The sequence below is a fragment of the Cebus imitator genome, unplaced genomic scaffold, assembly GCF_001604975.1.
Source record: "Cebus imitator isolate Cc_AM_T3 unplaced genomic scaffold, Cebus_imitator-1.0 Scaffold442, whole genome shotgun sequence".
In the NCBI taxonomy this organism is placed as follows: Eukaryota; Metazoa; Chordata; class Mammalia; order Primates; family Cebidae; genus Cebus; species Cebus imitator.
In genome coordinates this window covers 751,511-767,688 of record NW_016107757.1, presented here as the reverse complement: position 1 = coordinate 767,688, position 16,178 = coordinate 751,511, and the positions used below count along the sequence as shown (strand labels likewise).

The 16,178-nt window shown below is 45.3% G+C and overlaps 1 protein-coding gene across 5 annotated transcripts in view; it reads right to left on the bottom strand.

Moving 5' to 3' along the window:
• ME3 (malic enzyme 3) overlaps window positions 1–16,178 on the bottom strand; it is a 207,940-nt gene that overhangs the window by 53,080 nt on the left and 138,682 nt on the right. For 4 of the 5 annotated variants that reach the window (XM_017510623.2, XM_017510621.2, XM_017510620.2 and 1 more), the window contains exon 6: window positions 9,076–9,237. The exons of the other annotated variant lie outside the window; for it this stretch is intronic. In XM_017510623.2, the coding sequence (XP_017366112.1) occupies window positions 9,076–9,237 (162 nt within the window). The remainder of the gene's footprint in view (window positions 1–9,075; window positions 9,238–16,178) is intronic. 5 annotated transcript variants of the gene reach the window in all.

Genomic DNA, 16,178 nt, shown 5'->3' with positions numbered 1-16,178 from the left:
ATTGTGTCATGCAGAAAATGGTCAGCCAGGAAGAGACGGGCAGATTTCAGCAGGTGGGCCTCTAGGCTGAGAAGTCAGCATGCAGAAAGGTTGAGGGCTGGAGGCAGGAGGAGGAAGTACCTGGTATATTTGAGAGATGGGAGGTAATTCCATGTGTTAGAATTTCCAGGAATTATCTATGTTTTTGTCTGACTCACTAAAAATATAAGTTCCTAGAGGACAAGGTTTTGTGTTATCTTCACCTCCATCTGAACTGCTGGTGCAGGACACAAAGATTAGGACCAGTGGGCCTACACCCCGACCCTCGGGGGCTTACAGTCCAGTGTCACCTCCACCACTCTCAGCTCTATGACTTTGGGCAGGTTATGGGGCTTCTCGAAGCCTTCTTCTCGTCTGTCAAATGGAGATGAAGTATGGGCTGCATGGGGTGATTGTGATGATCAAGTGAAAAAATATATGTGAAAGAGCTTGGTGAATTATAACATATGCTATAAAACAGTGGTAGCAGTTTTAGCTTTCACGGTGCCTCCAATGTGTCATGTATTGTCCTAAGTGCTTTACTTAACCCAGTGAGGTCACGTCAGTCACAAAGGTGTGTGGTTCAGAACTGTCTTAAGGGAACCTGCTGAGGGAGGGCAACTGGTGGACAGCCTTTAGCTGCCACACTCTCCCTGGATTGCTTAATGACTGAGCATGGAGGGAGTGTAGAGTTAACCATTTCTGCCCAACTGAGACTCTGCAGGGGCAGGAACTTCCCACTGGTCTGACTGAGCTGGAGAAATTCTCCCCAGGCTGCCCTGCAGCCCAGGGTCTCTTACTCACTCCCTCCTGCTCTCTCTTCACAGGTGGTTGACCTGTACTACAGTCTGAAGGCTCTACTCACCCCCAACTCCTCCTACTCCCTCCCCCTTTATTCTTCACAGGTGTCGCCCCAATACCTCTCTCTCATATCTATTTCTCAAAGGACCCAAGAGGTAGGTCTCATCATTTCCCCCATTTTATAAACGAGGCAACAAGACACAGAGAGGTTAAGCAACCCGCTTAAGAGTTGGGGCTCATAAGTGCAGGAGTCAGGATTCAAAGACAGGGCCAGAGTCTATGATTGGAAGCACTCAGCCAGGCTGCATAGGTGGTTCTTCTGCATACCAACAAGAATCAATTTTTCTTTTTAAGGACACTCTTTTGGGTCCATACTGCTTTAATATCACTGTAGTAGGTGTTGGGGAGGGTGCAGTTTAAGGGACAGAAAAGAAGAGGAAGAAGAGGAAGCAACTGTGTTCTTAACCCTTTACCCCAAATCCCGGGTACACATAAGATCTAAGGTAGGGTTAGCACTTTGTCAAAGGTACCGTAGTTTTACATTTAGAAAGACAGTGGGTCCTGGCCTCTTCTTTCACTCTCCTCATCCCCTGGATTGAACACCCTTGAAACTGTTTAGGATTCTTCCCTGGTAGAGGGGTGTGTGTGTGTGTGTGTGTGTGTGTGTGTGTGTGTGTGTGTACGTGTATGTCAGAGGGTGGGGAACCTAAAGGGTGAAAGTGGTGTATACATGGTGCCTACCCTTCCACATGCCACCTTCAAAGTGACCGTCAAAAGCCACTTAGAAGCAGCAAATATCCAGAAAGAAGAAATGATACATGATAGTAGAGTAACTTGAAATAGCTAGGCAATAATTAAAATTGGTGGTTTTTAGACTATGCAGTCACCTGGACAAATTTGTAAGAGACTATTTACAGTGGAAAAAGCAGGATATAAATACACAGATATCATAATTATAACTATCTGAAACACACACACAGAGCTTGGAAGGACGTACACAAAAATGATTGAAAATAGTGTTACTCTTGGTGTTGACAGAAAATATTCACTTTGCTAGTTCGTATAGAGATTAAAAGGGTCCATGGTGAGTTATAATTTAGGATGTTGCCAAATCATAGGTTTGAATCTTGGTGCATCAGGCAGCATAGAGTGAATTTCTCAATCCTGCATATGCAATTTCTGGGGTAAGTTAAGTTCCCCAGTGGTACTAAAGAATTTTTAGATTTTCAAAAAATTTCTCAGTATACTACACTAAAGATCAAAGGTCAACCATAACGAGATGCTGTTGAGATACAAGGGTGACTATAAAAAGCTTTTAAAATGTGTTTATATTTTCCTTTCATAATAAAATGTTCTATGTCTCAGATACTTTAACCACAAAAAATGAAAAAAATAGTTTCCATATGGACATGATGTTAAAATATAGCTTCTTATGTTTTTATAGAGTTTTAAAGTAATTAACTCATTTGTTCATTCTAATAGTCTGACCTCTTCTCATCCCATTTTACAGGAAGTTGGAGTTCAAGGGTTTAAATAAACTGCCCAAGTTCACAGAACCAGAAAGTAGCTATGCTGAGATTGAGCTTTGTCTGGGTCTCATGACAGCGTCCTCTTCAACCCATCACTTGATATTGTGGGGACCGGGGAACCAGGGAACCAAAGGGCAGCTCCTCACCCTCTGCCTGGTCCTCCTGGAAGAGGTCACTAGCGGCTGCAGGCTCTTGTCCTGCAGACCAGGCTGGGGAAAAGGGAAAGCTGGAATGGGTTCAGGGGAAAGGCTGTGTCCACATCTCTAGTCAGCTGGTTTTCCTTTAGCAGGAGTGGCAATGGCTTCTCTAAAACAGTACTGGGCAGAGCTCCCACGGCTGACTTGGCACAACATAGAACAAGAAGTCCACATTCTGCTGTGTGTCCACCAACTGACTGAGATATAAGAATGCCTGCCAGCAAGGGGTAGGAGTAGCAACCTGCCTGGACCCCCTCCTTGCAGCCCTTCACTATCTTGACTTCTTCACATGTGTTTAGAAGAAAAGATTTTACCAGATAGTATTGCCAGATAAAATACAGGATGCCTAGTTAAATTTGAATTTCAGACAGGCAATAATTAAAAAGAAATGTTTAGAATTAGCGTCACCCATGTACTACATGGAATACACTTAGGCTAAAAATGTTGAATTGCTTATCTGAAATTTAAATGTCACAGTGTATTATATTTTTATTTGCTAAATCTGGTAACCCTATCAATACAGGCAGAGGAATCTTCAAATTTGGAGGCAACATGCCACAGGGGAAAGGACACTACTGGACCTGGTGGCTCTGGTCAGGATGCTTCCCTCTGAGCATCCTCAGTAGGGCCCAAAGGGGCTCTAGGCTTCCAAGTAAGATAGACCTGAGTTTGAATTGAGGCTTTGTCATTTAACTAACTCTGTGACTTTGGGCAAGGTATTTAACTTTTCTCTGCTCTTTGTTAAATAGGGATAATAATGATTTCTATCACACAATGCAAGCTGTTTGAGCTCCTCATTCATCTGCATCTCCCCAGAGAATTGTACAGTGATGACACACATAAGCCCTTGAGAAGCATTTAGTGATATGACTGTCAGAGTCCTGGGACTGGGCTAAGGAGATGCTGAATTAAAAACTAAGAAGGTCTTAGAAATCACTTGGTTCAGCTTCCTCCAAATGAGTTTTTGAAGCTTGGAAAGAATAAATGAAATGCCTGAAGTCACAAAGCACATTGGTGGAAACAACAAGGCAGAAATCATGGTTTCTAAACCAGGACTCTTCCCAGGGTGGGGACCAGGCTTATTCACTCCCAGACTTTAGTGTTCAGTAGGGTGCCTGGCACCTAAATATTCAGTGACTAAATCTTTCCCGTCTGTTAGATACTTACTAAGTTTGCTTTGGAACCAAGTAAGTCAATGATTATAATTTTAGGTGAAGGCCTTTATTCAAAGTGGATGAAGCAGAACTTTCTTCTCTGCCATGGGAGTTAGAGGGTTGAATGTGCTCTCTATGGCTGTTTGTCCAGCTCTGCCTCCCCTAAGGTTTTTCTTGGAGACAAAATGTCACGGAAAACAAAATGGTTTCCTCCTCTTCACTGCCCATATCAGTGAGCATTGGATTTAAGCTTGAAGACAGGTAAACCTCCTGGTTGAAAAAATATTTATCTTGCATAGCAACAGGCATGCTGTGATGTTACTCAGGGAACCTGGTGGCCTGGGAGGTCACTACATTGGGTTCACGCTGTGGGCACAGCACACTTTCCCCTTACAGTGGCAGTCCCACCTACTACTCATTCCTTGGGAAGCTCAGCTCAGCCTGGGGTAAGCTACAGAGATCCTAGCAAGGGCATCCTCATGGGTTACATGAGGATGAGCTCATCATAGGGAGATCAATGATGGCACCACATGGAGAATGCTGAATAACAATAATCTTGCAAGGTAGAGGAAACCCTGCAACGCCCAGCCTGGTTACCAACTCCATGCTTCCTTGGCAATCCAATATTGCTTCCTGGCAATATTTACCAGGCTCTGCTGATAATCTGCTCCCATGTTTGTTTCCCTAAGCAGACATGACTCCCCTCCCTCCATCTGTTCTTCAGTTCCAGAAGATCACACAGCATCTCCTTCTGGGCTGAATTCATAGAGGCTCAAGACTTCTGCCAAGAAAAGATCTCCAAGGCTCAGTAGGGTCATTTTAAAGCCAAGCCCCACACCCCTGGATTCTCCCACACTGCCTTAGCACAGAGTGGGAAGAGCTCTGGGTTTGGAGTAAAACCTTGGGAAAGCCCTTTCTGCTCTGAGCCTCTTTTCCCCTGTAAAACAAGGGGGTTGAATGAGATGGTACTCAGATCCCGTCTAACCTGAAGAGTCTGTGACTGGCTGCGTATGGATGAAACAAAATAAATCCAATCCACACACAGCCATGATGGAAGCCTGAGCAGGTACTCTCTTCCCCTACCCCCTTGGAACTTAATCATAGGATGTCCATTTTCATGGGATCATGGCCTCACACACTTATTTTTCCAAATCTCCTCTGTATCAGCAGGTAAAAGTGATGCAGAGTTTCAGGGCTGTGGACAGCAGATGTTTTCCTTCAACAGGAAACCTGGAGGGGTGTTGTCTTTGACTGTGATTAAAGCTCTTGTTGCCTCAGGAGTTTTTATAGAGCCATACACACAGATGGTCCAGTTATTCTGACACTAAAAACCCCTCACAACAGCATCTCTCTGTGTGGACATGTGAGATAAAAGTGGTAAGGCCAAGCTTCCCTCTGTTACATCTTAGGCTTGCTCTTAGCAAAAGATGTGCCCTGGGACTTCTGGTGGGGGCGATGTCTTGCAAACAGAATCATAAAAACAAACAAAAAAAAAAAGAAAATGAGCTGTAGTTGGGAAAAGAGAAAAATAACCGTGTTCCTAATGTTGGTCGCTTTATAACTTTGAGAATTTTGTGTCCTGAATTTCTTCAAGTGGGTCTGTAGGGGGCCTACTGTTCCCTAGAGGGGAGGATGGTATAAAGAGCATGGCTATCCTCTGACTTGATCCTGAGTGTCCATGGGATCCTGCCTGTGTGAAATACCCATTCTTGGCCCCCATTTCCCAGTCTATAATGCAAACACCTAACGCCTTGGAGCAGTGCACCACGGTGGGCAAGGCAGCTGTGGAGCCAGAGAGCTGGGTTCCAATCCAAGCTCTGAGACTTAGAGCTGTGGGATCTGAGGTAAGTAGTTGACATATTTCAGTCTCAGTTTCTTTATCTGAAAATGGGGAGAATAATATACCAGGGAAGAACTGCTTCCTCTCACTCCTGGAGTGCACGCAGAGGGCAGATCAGGGCATGTTCCCTCTTCCTAGATGGGGGTACTCTGGTCCCTCCCTGACATAAAGAGCAGGCCCAGGGGAGGTTCTCTCCCCTCCACATCCAAAAGGGAGAGGTGATTCTAGAGGCCTAAAGCCCCAGGAGGAGAAGCAGATGCTTTGAGTAGATGTAATACATGACTCATTAAAGTGACCAATTAGGTGACAGTGTTGAAACACTGACAACTAGAATATTCTATAACTCTCAGGTTCAGCAGGATGCCTGACACCCACTAAACACTCAATACACTTTTATTAAATAAGGCAAAGTGTTCACAAAATAATCTTAATGGAAAAAATTAGAACAAAATCACATTATGATTACACCTAGGTAATAACCACCTCTATGTATAAGCACAGAAAAATATTGGAAAGAAACACAAGTGCAGCACTGTGAGAGAAATGCCATTTCCTTTTTCTTTTAAAATTTTGAATAATGTTCTAAATTTATTTTAGTAATAAAAAATTCTAAAAATCAAGAAATGATCTTTACTTATAAAGAAACAGAAACTGGGGGCACAGGTGTAATGTGGGGAGAGGAGCACAAGCTCGGATTTGGATCCCAGTCCTGCCACTTCTAGCAGATCTTCTTGGGCAAATGAAACTCTCTGGGCCTGTTTCCTATGCTATAAAAAAAGAGGGTAATAACAGATGCTCAACTCACAGGGTTATTGTAAGGCTTAAATCAAGTGGTCCACAAAAAAGGGCCTGACCCACAATTACTGCTACAGTCATTTTTTCTGGTGGGTTTATTTTAAGTTAGAGCCAGATCTAAACTTCAGCATATCATTGATGAGTGCTGGACCGTCAATGACAAAGGATTCCAGTGCACCAGGGCAGCCAGCACCTTTCCAGTGGAGGCAGTGGCCTCAGAATAAAACTCATTCTGCTCCAATTCTTGTCTAAGGTCAGCTTTTAAAAGGAATGAAGGTCTCAATTAAATCCAGCTGGAACACAGCAGGAGGTGTTGGAGAGGAAGAATAAAACAAAGTTTGCTGCGCTCATCCAGGCTTGCAAAGAAGCATTCTTTGAGGCCAAAAGACAATTTCAGCAAAACTCAAGATATCTGCCTGGGGGAAGGGCACCACTGTGCAGAGCAAAACTTGAAGACTGGTTTTGATGAGCAGCTGTAAAGCGCGTATCCCCATCCAACCTCCTGTCTCCTGAGCTGGTGAGGAGATACATGGAGACCAAGTGGTTTTAGAGGTTGCAGGATGCTCAGTAACTTCTGGTCTAGTCTCTCACTGTACTGAAGGGGAATTAAGTCTAAGGAGGTGCAGTGACTTATCTGGCTCATCATGTTACTGAAACCGAGGTCCCTGGCTCATCATGGTATGGGGAACCAAGGTCCCAATCCAATACTTTTCCCACTTTCTTACCTTTCCTCATCACATTCCCACCCCCAGGATTTCCCAGCTGTTAGGCAAGGGCTGCCCAGTGTTCCATTATTGGATTGTATCTGCAGATGAAGCCTGAATAAGCATCATTCTTTACTAGGATCTATAGTGCTTGCTCTTGTTTGAAATGGGGATGCATGGGCCGGGCGCAGTGGCTCACGCCTATAATCCCAGCACTTTGGAAGGTAGAGGTGAGTGGATGACTTGAGGTAACGAGTTCGAGACCAGCCTGACCAACATGGTGAAACCCCGTCTCTACTAAAAATACAAAAATTAGCTGGGTGTGGTGGTGCATGCTTGTAATCCCAGGTACTCGGAAGGCAGAGACAGGAGAATTGGCTGAATCTGGGAGGCAGAGGTTGCAGTGAGCCGAGATCAAGCCACTGCACTCCGGCCTGGGCAACAGAGCAAGAGTCTGTCTTAAACAATAAAATAAAAAAGAAATGGGGATGCATGGTGTCGAGGGAAGAGGAAGGCCATGTAAAGAGGCTTGGCAAATTTTCTTAAGAGAGATCACTGCAGAATGCAAATAAGTATAACTTTTTTGATAATGTGAATCAAGAATTTAAAAAATGATCATTCCTTTTGCTTCAAAACTTAAATTTCTAGAAATTTATCCTAAGGAAATACTCAGAGATAGGGACAAAGACTCATCTGCAAAAATGGGTGTTAGAGCACAATTTATATTTGAAAAAAAACTAGAAACAACCTAAGTGTCCAACTGTGGGGTTTTCTTTTGTAAATTATGATAAACCAGGCAGCTATTAAACTAACATTGTGGAAGAATGGTTAATGACCTGGAAGAAAAATCATGATAGATAATTAAATTTGAAAAAGAAATATAAAATATGGTATATATAATAAGGACCCAACTTTTATTTTATAAGTGATTTGGAAAAAAAAAAGGCTGGGAGAAAATATACCAATTTGTAAACAATGATTAGTGCTTGTTGTGTGAATGATGTTTTATTTTTAACACTTCTCTGAATTTTCTCAATTTTTTTTTCTTTTTTTTTTTTGAGACAGAGTCTCGCTCTGTCATCCAGGTTGGAGTGTGGTGGTACAATCTTGGCTCAGTGCAATTTCTGCCACCCAGGTTCAAGTGATTCTCCTGCCTCAACCTCCCGAGTAGCTGGGATTATGGGCTTGTGTCACCATGCCCAGCTATTTTTTATATTTTTAGTAGAGACAGTGTTATCATGTTGGCCAGGCTGGTCTCAAGCTCCTAGCCTCAGGTGATCCTACCCAGCTTGGCCTCCCAAAGTACTGGGATTACAGGCATGAGTGACTGTACCCGGCCTCAATTTTTAAAAGATGAACATGCAGTGATCTCAAAGATAAATGCCATTAAGAGGGAATCCTTGGATATTTTTCATGGTTTCTGACACAGAGATGGAGCTGCAAATCACAGACATGCCCAGGGTGGTTCCCAGAGCGGACAAACCATTGGCTGGGGTTTGAGCTCCTTAAACCACAAACTGTTAGGAATCCTGTAGGTGGATCTCACCTACAGCTTCGCCCAGTTTCTTTCACTGGGTTTACAGGACACTGATCTGCCTGATCAGACATTTCAGCCCCTGGTCCTGGTGCTTTGAATTTTAATCCTTCCACTGGGGCAGCTTGCCTTGAGAATGCTAAAAAACACAGCCCAGTGGTCACACCCACCTCAAGGGAAATAGAAACTGCATGGGGTAATGGAGGTTAGGGAGGAAGGAAGCCCAAGCATGGAAGCCTCTGTGGGCACAGAGGGCCTCATGGAGGTAGAGGAGCAAGGGGATCCAGGAGTGGAGGAAGGAACAGAATGGAGCTAGAGGTGGGCAACCAGGGAAGAAGGTCCTCTACTCCACAACTGTGTAGGGGGAGTGCCCTGGTCAGGGGGATGCCAAGAAAGAAATGGCCCATTGCTATGTAGCTATAACCATCCACAAACATGCTCCTCACCCCCATCCCAGTTGCCACCTTCCAGCCCCAGAGCTCCTGGCCTGGGCAGCAGGTTACCTCATTGTTGGTGCCGACATCCAGCAGCACAGGGAGGCACTGTTGCGGGTTCACACCTCCGCACGCTGTGTACAGGGCCAGCTTGCCCACAGGGATGCCCATGCCATAGCAGCCCAGGTCTCCCAGGCCCAGGATGCGCTCCCCATCAGTCACCACCACGGCCTGAAATCATCAGGGAAATCAATCAGAGACAGCACTTCCTGCAACAGAGTGCTCATTTTAGCAGCCCGGGCACATCAGGCTTGACGACTGGATGCCCGCTGACTTTGCTGGGATGAAACAGCTTGTCTGGGATAAGGCCAGAGCATTCATTCACCTGCAGGTGACTGGTCCATCCTGGCAGGCTGGTGAGAAACCCCACTGAGAGGATATGACAGAAAGATGCCTGCCCTGCATTCTGAGGTTCAGGTGGGGGCTGCAGAAACAGCTGGAAGGAAACCACATCAAGTCACTTTATTCTCCCTCAAGGAAACTCAACAGACACTCTCAGCCTGAGAACTTCGGGTGGTAGAGAGGAAAGGGCATAATTAAGGGAGAAAATGAAAAATAAGTGTTTGTGCTGCTGCTACGGCTCCAGAGTTTAGAGACCAATCTAAGTACTCTCCAACCTACTCCTGGATTACAAAAAATCCAATTTGCAAAGAACCGGGCTCCTTGTGACATCTTCTAGGATCACTACTGCATATGAAATCAGGAAGAGTCTCAAGCTGCACTGGGATTTACCTTATGCATTTGGCAAAGAATTGCTGAGGGCCTACTATGTACTAGATGTAGTGCTAGTTCCAGGCTTACCTACTGTGAATTAATAGATGTGAATGAAGCTGATGGTGATGATAGGGATGATAGGAATAATTGTATTATTATAATGGATATACTTTTATTCATTCATTTAATACACATTTATGAGACACCTACTTTGCATAAGACACTGTGGCAGATTCTGGGGGAAGGAGCTTCAGTTTGCACACCTACAAAAACAAACATGCATGGACCCAGCCCTTAAAGGATTAATGGGCCAAAGGAGAGTACATTAATAATCGTGATTCTGGGAGGGAGGCCAGATTATAGCAGAATAGCATAAAGAGTGGCAGAGATTAGAAGATGGGAGGTTAACCCTTCATGGGTGAAGGGACATAACATGTCATACCTTGGACAGGTGAAGATTGTAGGATATGGGCGAGGAGAAGGGCATTTGATGCAAAAGAAAGTTAAAATCTGGGTTATAGGTGCTGGGGGTGGGGCAAATGTAGGGTGTGTGTGAGGAATGAGAAGGTGTACGTTGCAGGAAAGGAAATAATGAAAAGTCAGGCAGGAGTTAAACTGTGAAAGGCCTTGAATGTTTGGCCAAGGAGAGTCCCTCAGGGTAACAGTGAAGTTGTTTGTAGCCCACTCCCACCTGCTCACCAGCACTAGTTCTCTCCATCTCTAAAACAGTTAAGTTTATAGGTCTCTGATCCCTTCATTGGAACTTGGCTTCGGATCTTCTCTGGGCTACAGGTGTTCTGATTGGCCATGGGCACCATAGGGTTTGGTTAAATCCATGAAGGCACATTGCTGGGCACTGGGGATAAAGAAATGAAGACCCATTCTTGCCCTGGAAGAGTTCATGATCTGGTACCCAAAGGGCTTATGGTATCTTCTCACTTCTATTCTCTCTTTTAGTGGAAATAGGTGGGGAGAATCTTAAAAATACTCCTCTGCTTCTGAAAAAGAGTCTCTGGAGGGTGCAAGAGATCCACGAAAATCATGATATTCTCCCTTAGATTACTGCCTCTGGAGAGTGCTCACAGACTGCATCTCATGTGATCCTACCCCATACCCCGGGCAGGTAGGTGGGTCTGAGATTGTTATCTCTGCTTCGCAGGTGAGCAAACAGAAGCTCAAGACCTTTATTTTCTCTCTATATTTGTTAAGTATCAGCCACACCAGGCACTAGGCTGGATGTTTCCCCAACAGTTATCTTAAACGATTAGATGACTTAGCAAGGTCATGTTGCTAGTGTATGTGGCAGGGCAGGGTTCCAGTCAGGATTCCTGGTTCAGGGCTCCTTCTACCACCCCAACTGGCTGGGCTAAAGTGCCTATGCTCTTGGCAAAGTCCTGCCCTGCTTTGGCACCACCGTCTCTGCAGTCTACATCTGACCTCCTGTTGGTAGCTCTCCCTGTTGGAGACTATGCCCTCATGCTGCGCCTGGGTGTCCAGACTCTGGGCATTTCTCTATCATCTCTCCCAATTAAAGCTTCCTTATTATGGTTCCCATGCTCTCAGAATCCTTCTCCATGCTGAAGAGGCAGTGAGTGACATGAAGTTAAACAGAGGAAATCTGCTACTCCAGACTGTTATCCCCACAACCCTAGGATGGTGACAGGGCTCTGCAGTGCCACTCTCCCAGGCTGGACATGCCCCACGGCACTCTACTGCATGACCAACTCCTATGAGTGACTGTCTTACCTCCATCTACTGTCTGCCCACAATCCTACCGTGCTTATAGGTGAGTTACTGCAACAGTTTCACAACCAGACTGCTTGCCTCTCATCATCCTCCCTTCCATTCTCTCCTGCCAACCAGTGTCAGATTCATTGTGTCAAAAGCCCATTTTCATTATGCCATTCCCAGGCTCAAAGACCGTTAGTGACTTTGAGCAGTCCATAGAATAGAGTCCAAAATACTTAACTCTTCAACGATCTGATCCAACAGACCTTCTGAAACATATCTCCTGCTACATATCTGTACACAATTGCCTTCTCTGGCTGTAGTGGCTTTTGCATTCTTCCCAGGCACACTCTAAATCTGCCTACCATCGCTCCCTCTCAATCTCTCTATTCCTTCCTTTTGGAAGGTACTTTTCCCTATTCTTCAGCAGCATAAATCTTGCTCATTACAATCTACTGAAATTTCTTCTTCCCCTGAACTGCTGTATCTACCACACATGGTTCTTGTCTGCATTTTACAAACATGCATTAAGGACCCACTGCCTGCCAAGACCTGCCTGTAATTGACACGCACTCACAAATAGTGGGCAATGTGATAGATCCAACAGAAAGAATGAAGTGTCTTCTGCACTGAACAGAGTTCAGACTTGCTGTGGATTAACAAGTTCAGAGAGAAGACACCTCACGCTGTTTTTCATGACATCAATGGACCTCATGCTGGGAGCCACTAGTTTTGTATATTGTCAAAAGGCTGAAGGCAAACCTAGGCAGCATCCTTAGCTCTAAAGCCTAGCAACCTTTTCCAGAACAGTAGAATCACATTTTCTTTGTTTGGAAGAGTTTTATAATTCATAACTCCCCTGTCTCTCTGATGACTCAGGGCAGGTTTGAAGGATGGTGTGCCACATTCTTTCTTTGTCCACCTGCCTCAGACCTAAGGCCTTTTCTGAATTATTGCCCACATCCTGTAGCTTGGGTGGACCCAATGGGACTGACCCAAGACTGACCTGAGGATCAAATATTCTTGCCTGCTCTGGAGCTTCCTTGGACTTGTAGCTACGGTCATAGGTTGCCCAAACCACTGTTTATACAACTCTTTTCTTCCTCTTCCTTTTGTTTCATCCTTCCTTCTCATCTTTCCTTTTATCCTCCTCCTCATCACCTTCTTCCTTTTCTCCCTCTCTTTCCACAACAAAAATAATGCACACTTTTTAGTTTCAAATCTTGGTTCCACTCCTCCCTTGCAAAGAACCTAACCTCTCAGCTTCCTTGTCTATAAAATGGGAATAATAATAGTCCCTACCTCCTACGGGGTTGGCATGATTTAATCTATGTAGAGCACTTGGCATCATACCGCATGAGGTGGATACGATGATGTGTTGTGCAGATCCTCCTGCAGGAATGAAAGCGTTATTTTCCCAGCTGTATCCTCAGATTATCAGCCCATCTGGGGAGTTTCCTCTACTAAAGAGAGCCACCTTGCCCAAAGCCACACCTCTTTCCAAGGGCAGCCCAATATAGGAATCTAAAGGTCCACTCTGTTGCTTCACCTCTGGATGCTATTGAAGGGCCATCCTAGCTCCAGAGCCTCCTCAGGGGCTCGGTGGAGCCTTGCTTGAGATCTTACCACAGTCCAACCTCTCCTTCTGCTCTATCCTGTTTTCTTCTTTCACACAAGTGTTGGCCGACTCAAGAGCACTCCCTAATATGTCTCAGAGACTGTTTTTAAAGAAATCTAAACCCTGACAATGAGCACAGAGTGGGGTTTAACACAAAGTGGGCCAATGCATGTTAGGTAGGCACTTGGCACTAGCAATCTGCTCCAAGTGTAAACACCTAAGTGGCTGTTACAGAGGATGTGTCCAGTAGCAGAGGAGGATCCCCTGGCTCTCAGCACCTCCTTCTCCAGAGGCTCCTGGGACTGGGTGAGGGAGAGATTTAGGAGCTTGGGAAAATTGTTAGGGAGGAGGGCTGTTCTCAGCTGAACCTTCCTATAAGCTCCAGGCAATGGCCACTGTGGGAAAGAGACTGAAAAGCAGTTCTCACTCCTCTTTGTGATTTACGGTAGACAGCTCAAGACAGCCTGGCCTGGTCTGCCCCCTCCTTCCTAAAAAGCAAGGCCCACAAAACTTCACCGTCTCCCCAGCCCTGGGCTTTGGCCCCATTTCCCTTGCAGCTTACTCTTCTTACATTGCAGTTTTCAACTCTGCTTTTTTGCTGGGAAACCATAGAAAGTCATTTTTTACTTTCTGAGTTGATTCAGAAGTTCCTCTGAACCACTCCTCTTCTCTAGGCGAGCAGCTAGCAACAGGTCTAAGGATATCTGTGCCTTGAAAAACTCTCTCCCACTTAGCAGCTGGTTGGCAAAGTGACTTAGGACCACAGTTCTGGGCTGAGAGCCAACACTTAATTGTGGGTAACCTCAGGCAAGTCACTTAACCTCAGCTTGCTCATCTAAGAAAAGACACAACTCTACACATTCTTTTTTTTTTCTTTTTGAGACAGGGTCTCACTCTCTTGCCCAGACTAGAATGCAGTGGCCTCATCTCAGCTCACTGCAACCTCCACTTCCCAGACTCAAGCGATTCTCCTGCCTCAGCCTCCCAAGAAGCTAGGACCACAGGCATGTGCCACCATTCCTGATTAATTTTTGCAGAAGAGATGGGGTTTTACCATTTTGACCAGGCTGGTCTCAAACTCCTGACCTCAGGTGATCCACCCGCCTTTGCCTCCCAAAGTGCTGGGATTACAGGTGTGAGCTACCATGCCTGGCCCCCCACTTTTTTTTTTTTTGAGACAGAGTCTTGCTCTGTTGCCCAGGCTGGAGTACAGTGGCACAAGGCTCACTGCAACCTCCACCTCTGGGCTTTGAGTGATTCTCCTGCCTCAGCTACCTGAATAGCTGGGACTACAGGCACCTGCCACCATGCCCAGCTAATTTTTGCATTTTTAGCAGAGATGAGGTTTCACTGTGTTGGCCAGGCTGGTCTTGAACTCCTGACCTCAAATGATCTGCTCACTTCGGCCTACCAAAGTGCTGGGATTACAAGTGTGAGCCACTGCACCCAGCCACACTTGTACACATTCTTCAGGACACACACTGGGGGTTTCAGAAGTCCTTACTCCAACTTCTCCCTGTGTCTGTGGGATTAGAATGATGTAGTGAAGGAGAAGTTCTGCATCAGTCCCCAAGTGCTATGGAATAATGATGAGCAGAGATTCCCTACCTAGGTAGGAAGACCTTCCTCTCCACTTTCTAAATAACAGGAAAATACACATCAGAAAACAAGAAAGACTGTGGCTTGGAAATTCTAAACCTTTGAAAGGATACCCTGGAGGTGGGGGGAGAAAAACCTCCAGAAAAACGCCAGTGAGTAGGGCAGGGAGGGGCCCAGGGTAAGCCAGAGGCAGTCCAATCAGCTCTAGTGGACCTATTTGCATGCCAGACTACCGGCCCAGTATTCAGAGCTCCTGGTTTTTCCAGAGAAGCCACAAACCCAGGTGCTTGGATATCTATTTCTGATGAAATTTCCTGATTTTAAAATGTTGCCCATGAATTCAAAATGTTAGAAAACCACTAAGGGCCATATCAAATATGTCTAGGGGCCAAATCATCTGACTGCTCATTTGTGGCCTGTGCTTCCCAGGTAAGGGAGCCTCCTCAGGCCCTGTCTGCCCGGCTATGCAGGCTACAGTTGCCTGCACCACCTCCAGTGATGGCAATATCCATTCAAGTACACTTCAATGTGTATAGACTTTATCATAGTTAATCCTTACAATAGGAAAGCAAAGCTCAGAGAGGCTCTCTGCACACGCAGCAGGTAAGGCCAGAACCCAGGACGGTCTGATTGCAAAGCCAGGTCTGATTCCTCTACATAGTCACTGGGACTGATCTCCAGGTTTCTTCAAAGTGAGACAGGAATAAAGGATGGAGGTGGTCTCAGACACTCACCTGTGCACTCTAGGGTGGGTGGGAAACCAGTTACCTGTTTGCTCCTTGTCCTCTGGGGTCTCTTTGGCAGCACAGATATAGTGTATGCCATTATTTTTGAGTCAGTCTTTCTAACTAGACTTTGAGCTCCTTGAGTATGGGCTCATATACCTTCTCTGTATGTGAACCTCCAGGGAGTTCTTCCAGAGTAGATGTTTACTAAAAGATGGTTGAATACAACTGAATTCAATACCGCGGGCCCAGATCTGCTCATGCAACTGAACATTCTCCTTAGAGGCTCTGGATGTCTCTTTTTTGGGGCCTGCTGGAGTCCTACCTCTTCCAGGGTACCCAAAGCCCTGTTTCTCTTCCTCTAAAATCACAACGGTTGTGGTCGCCATCTCTTTGGTAATTAGCATTCAGTATTTAGAAGGTTCTCAAAATATGTTTATTGAAGTCAATAGATATTCAGCTCCTAAGGTTCTGTTTTGAATTTACATCTCAGTTTCCCAACCACAAAACAAAGCAATTTGAGGGTAGGATCCATGTTTTTCTCATTTTTCATCCCTCACAGCAAGGCCTTTGATACAGTTGTACCCTGATAAGAGGAACAATTGAAGCCTGAAATCTAGTCCATCATCCCCTCACCAAACTCCTGTGCCAGCTTGGAGAGAAGGGTGCCTTTTAGTTAGTTAAACAGAGGTACCTTTATCATTCTTTCTAATTCCTTATAATGTGCA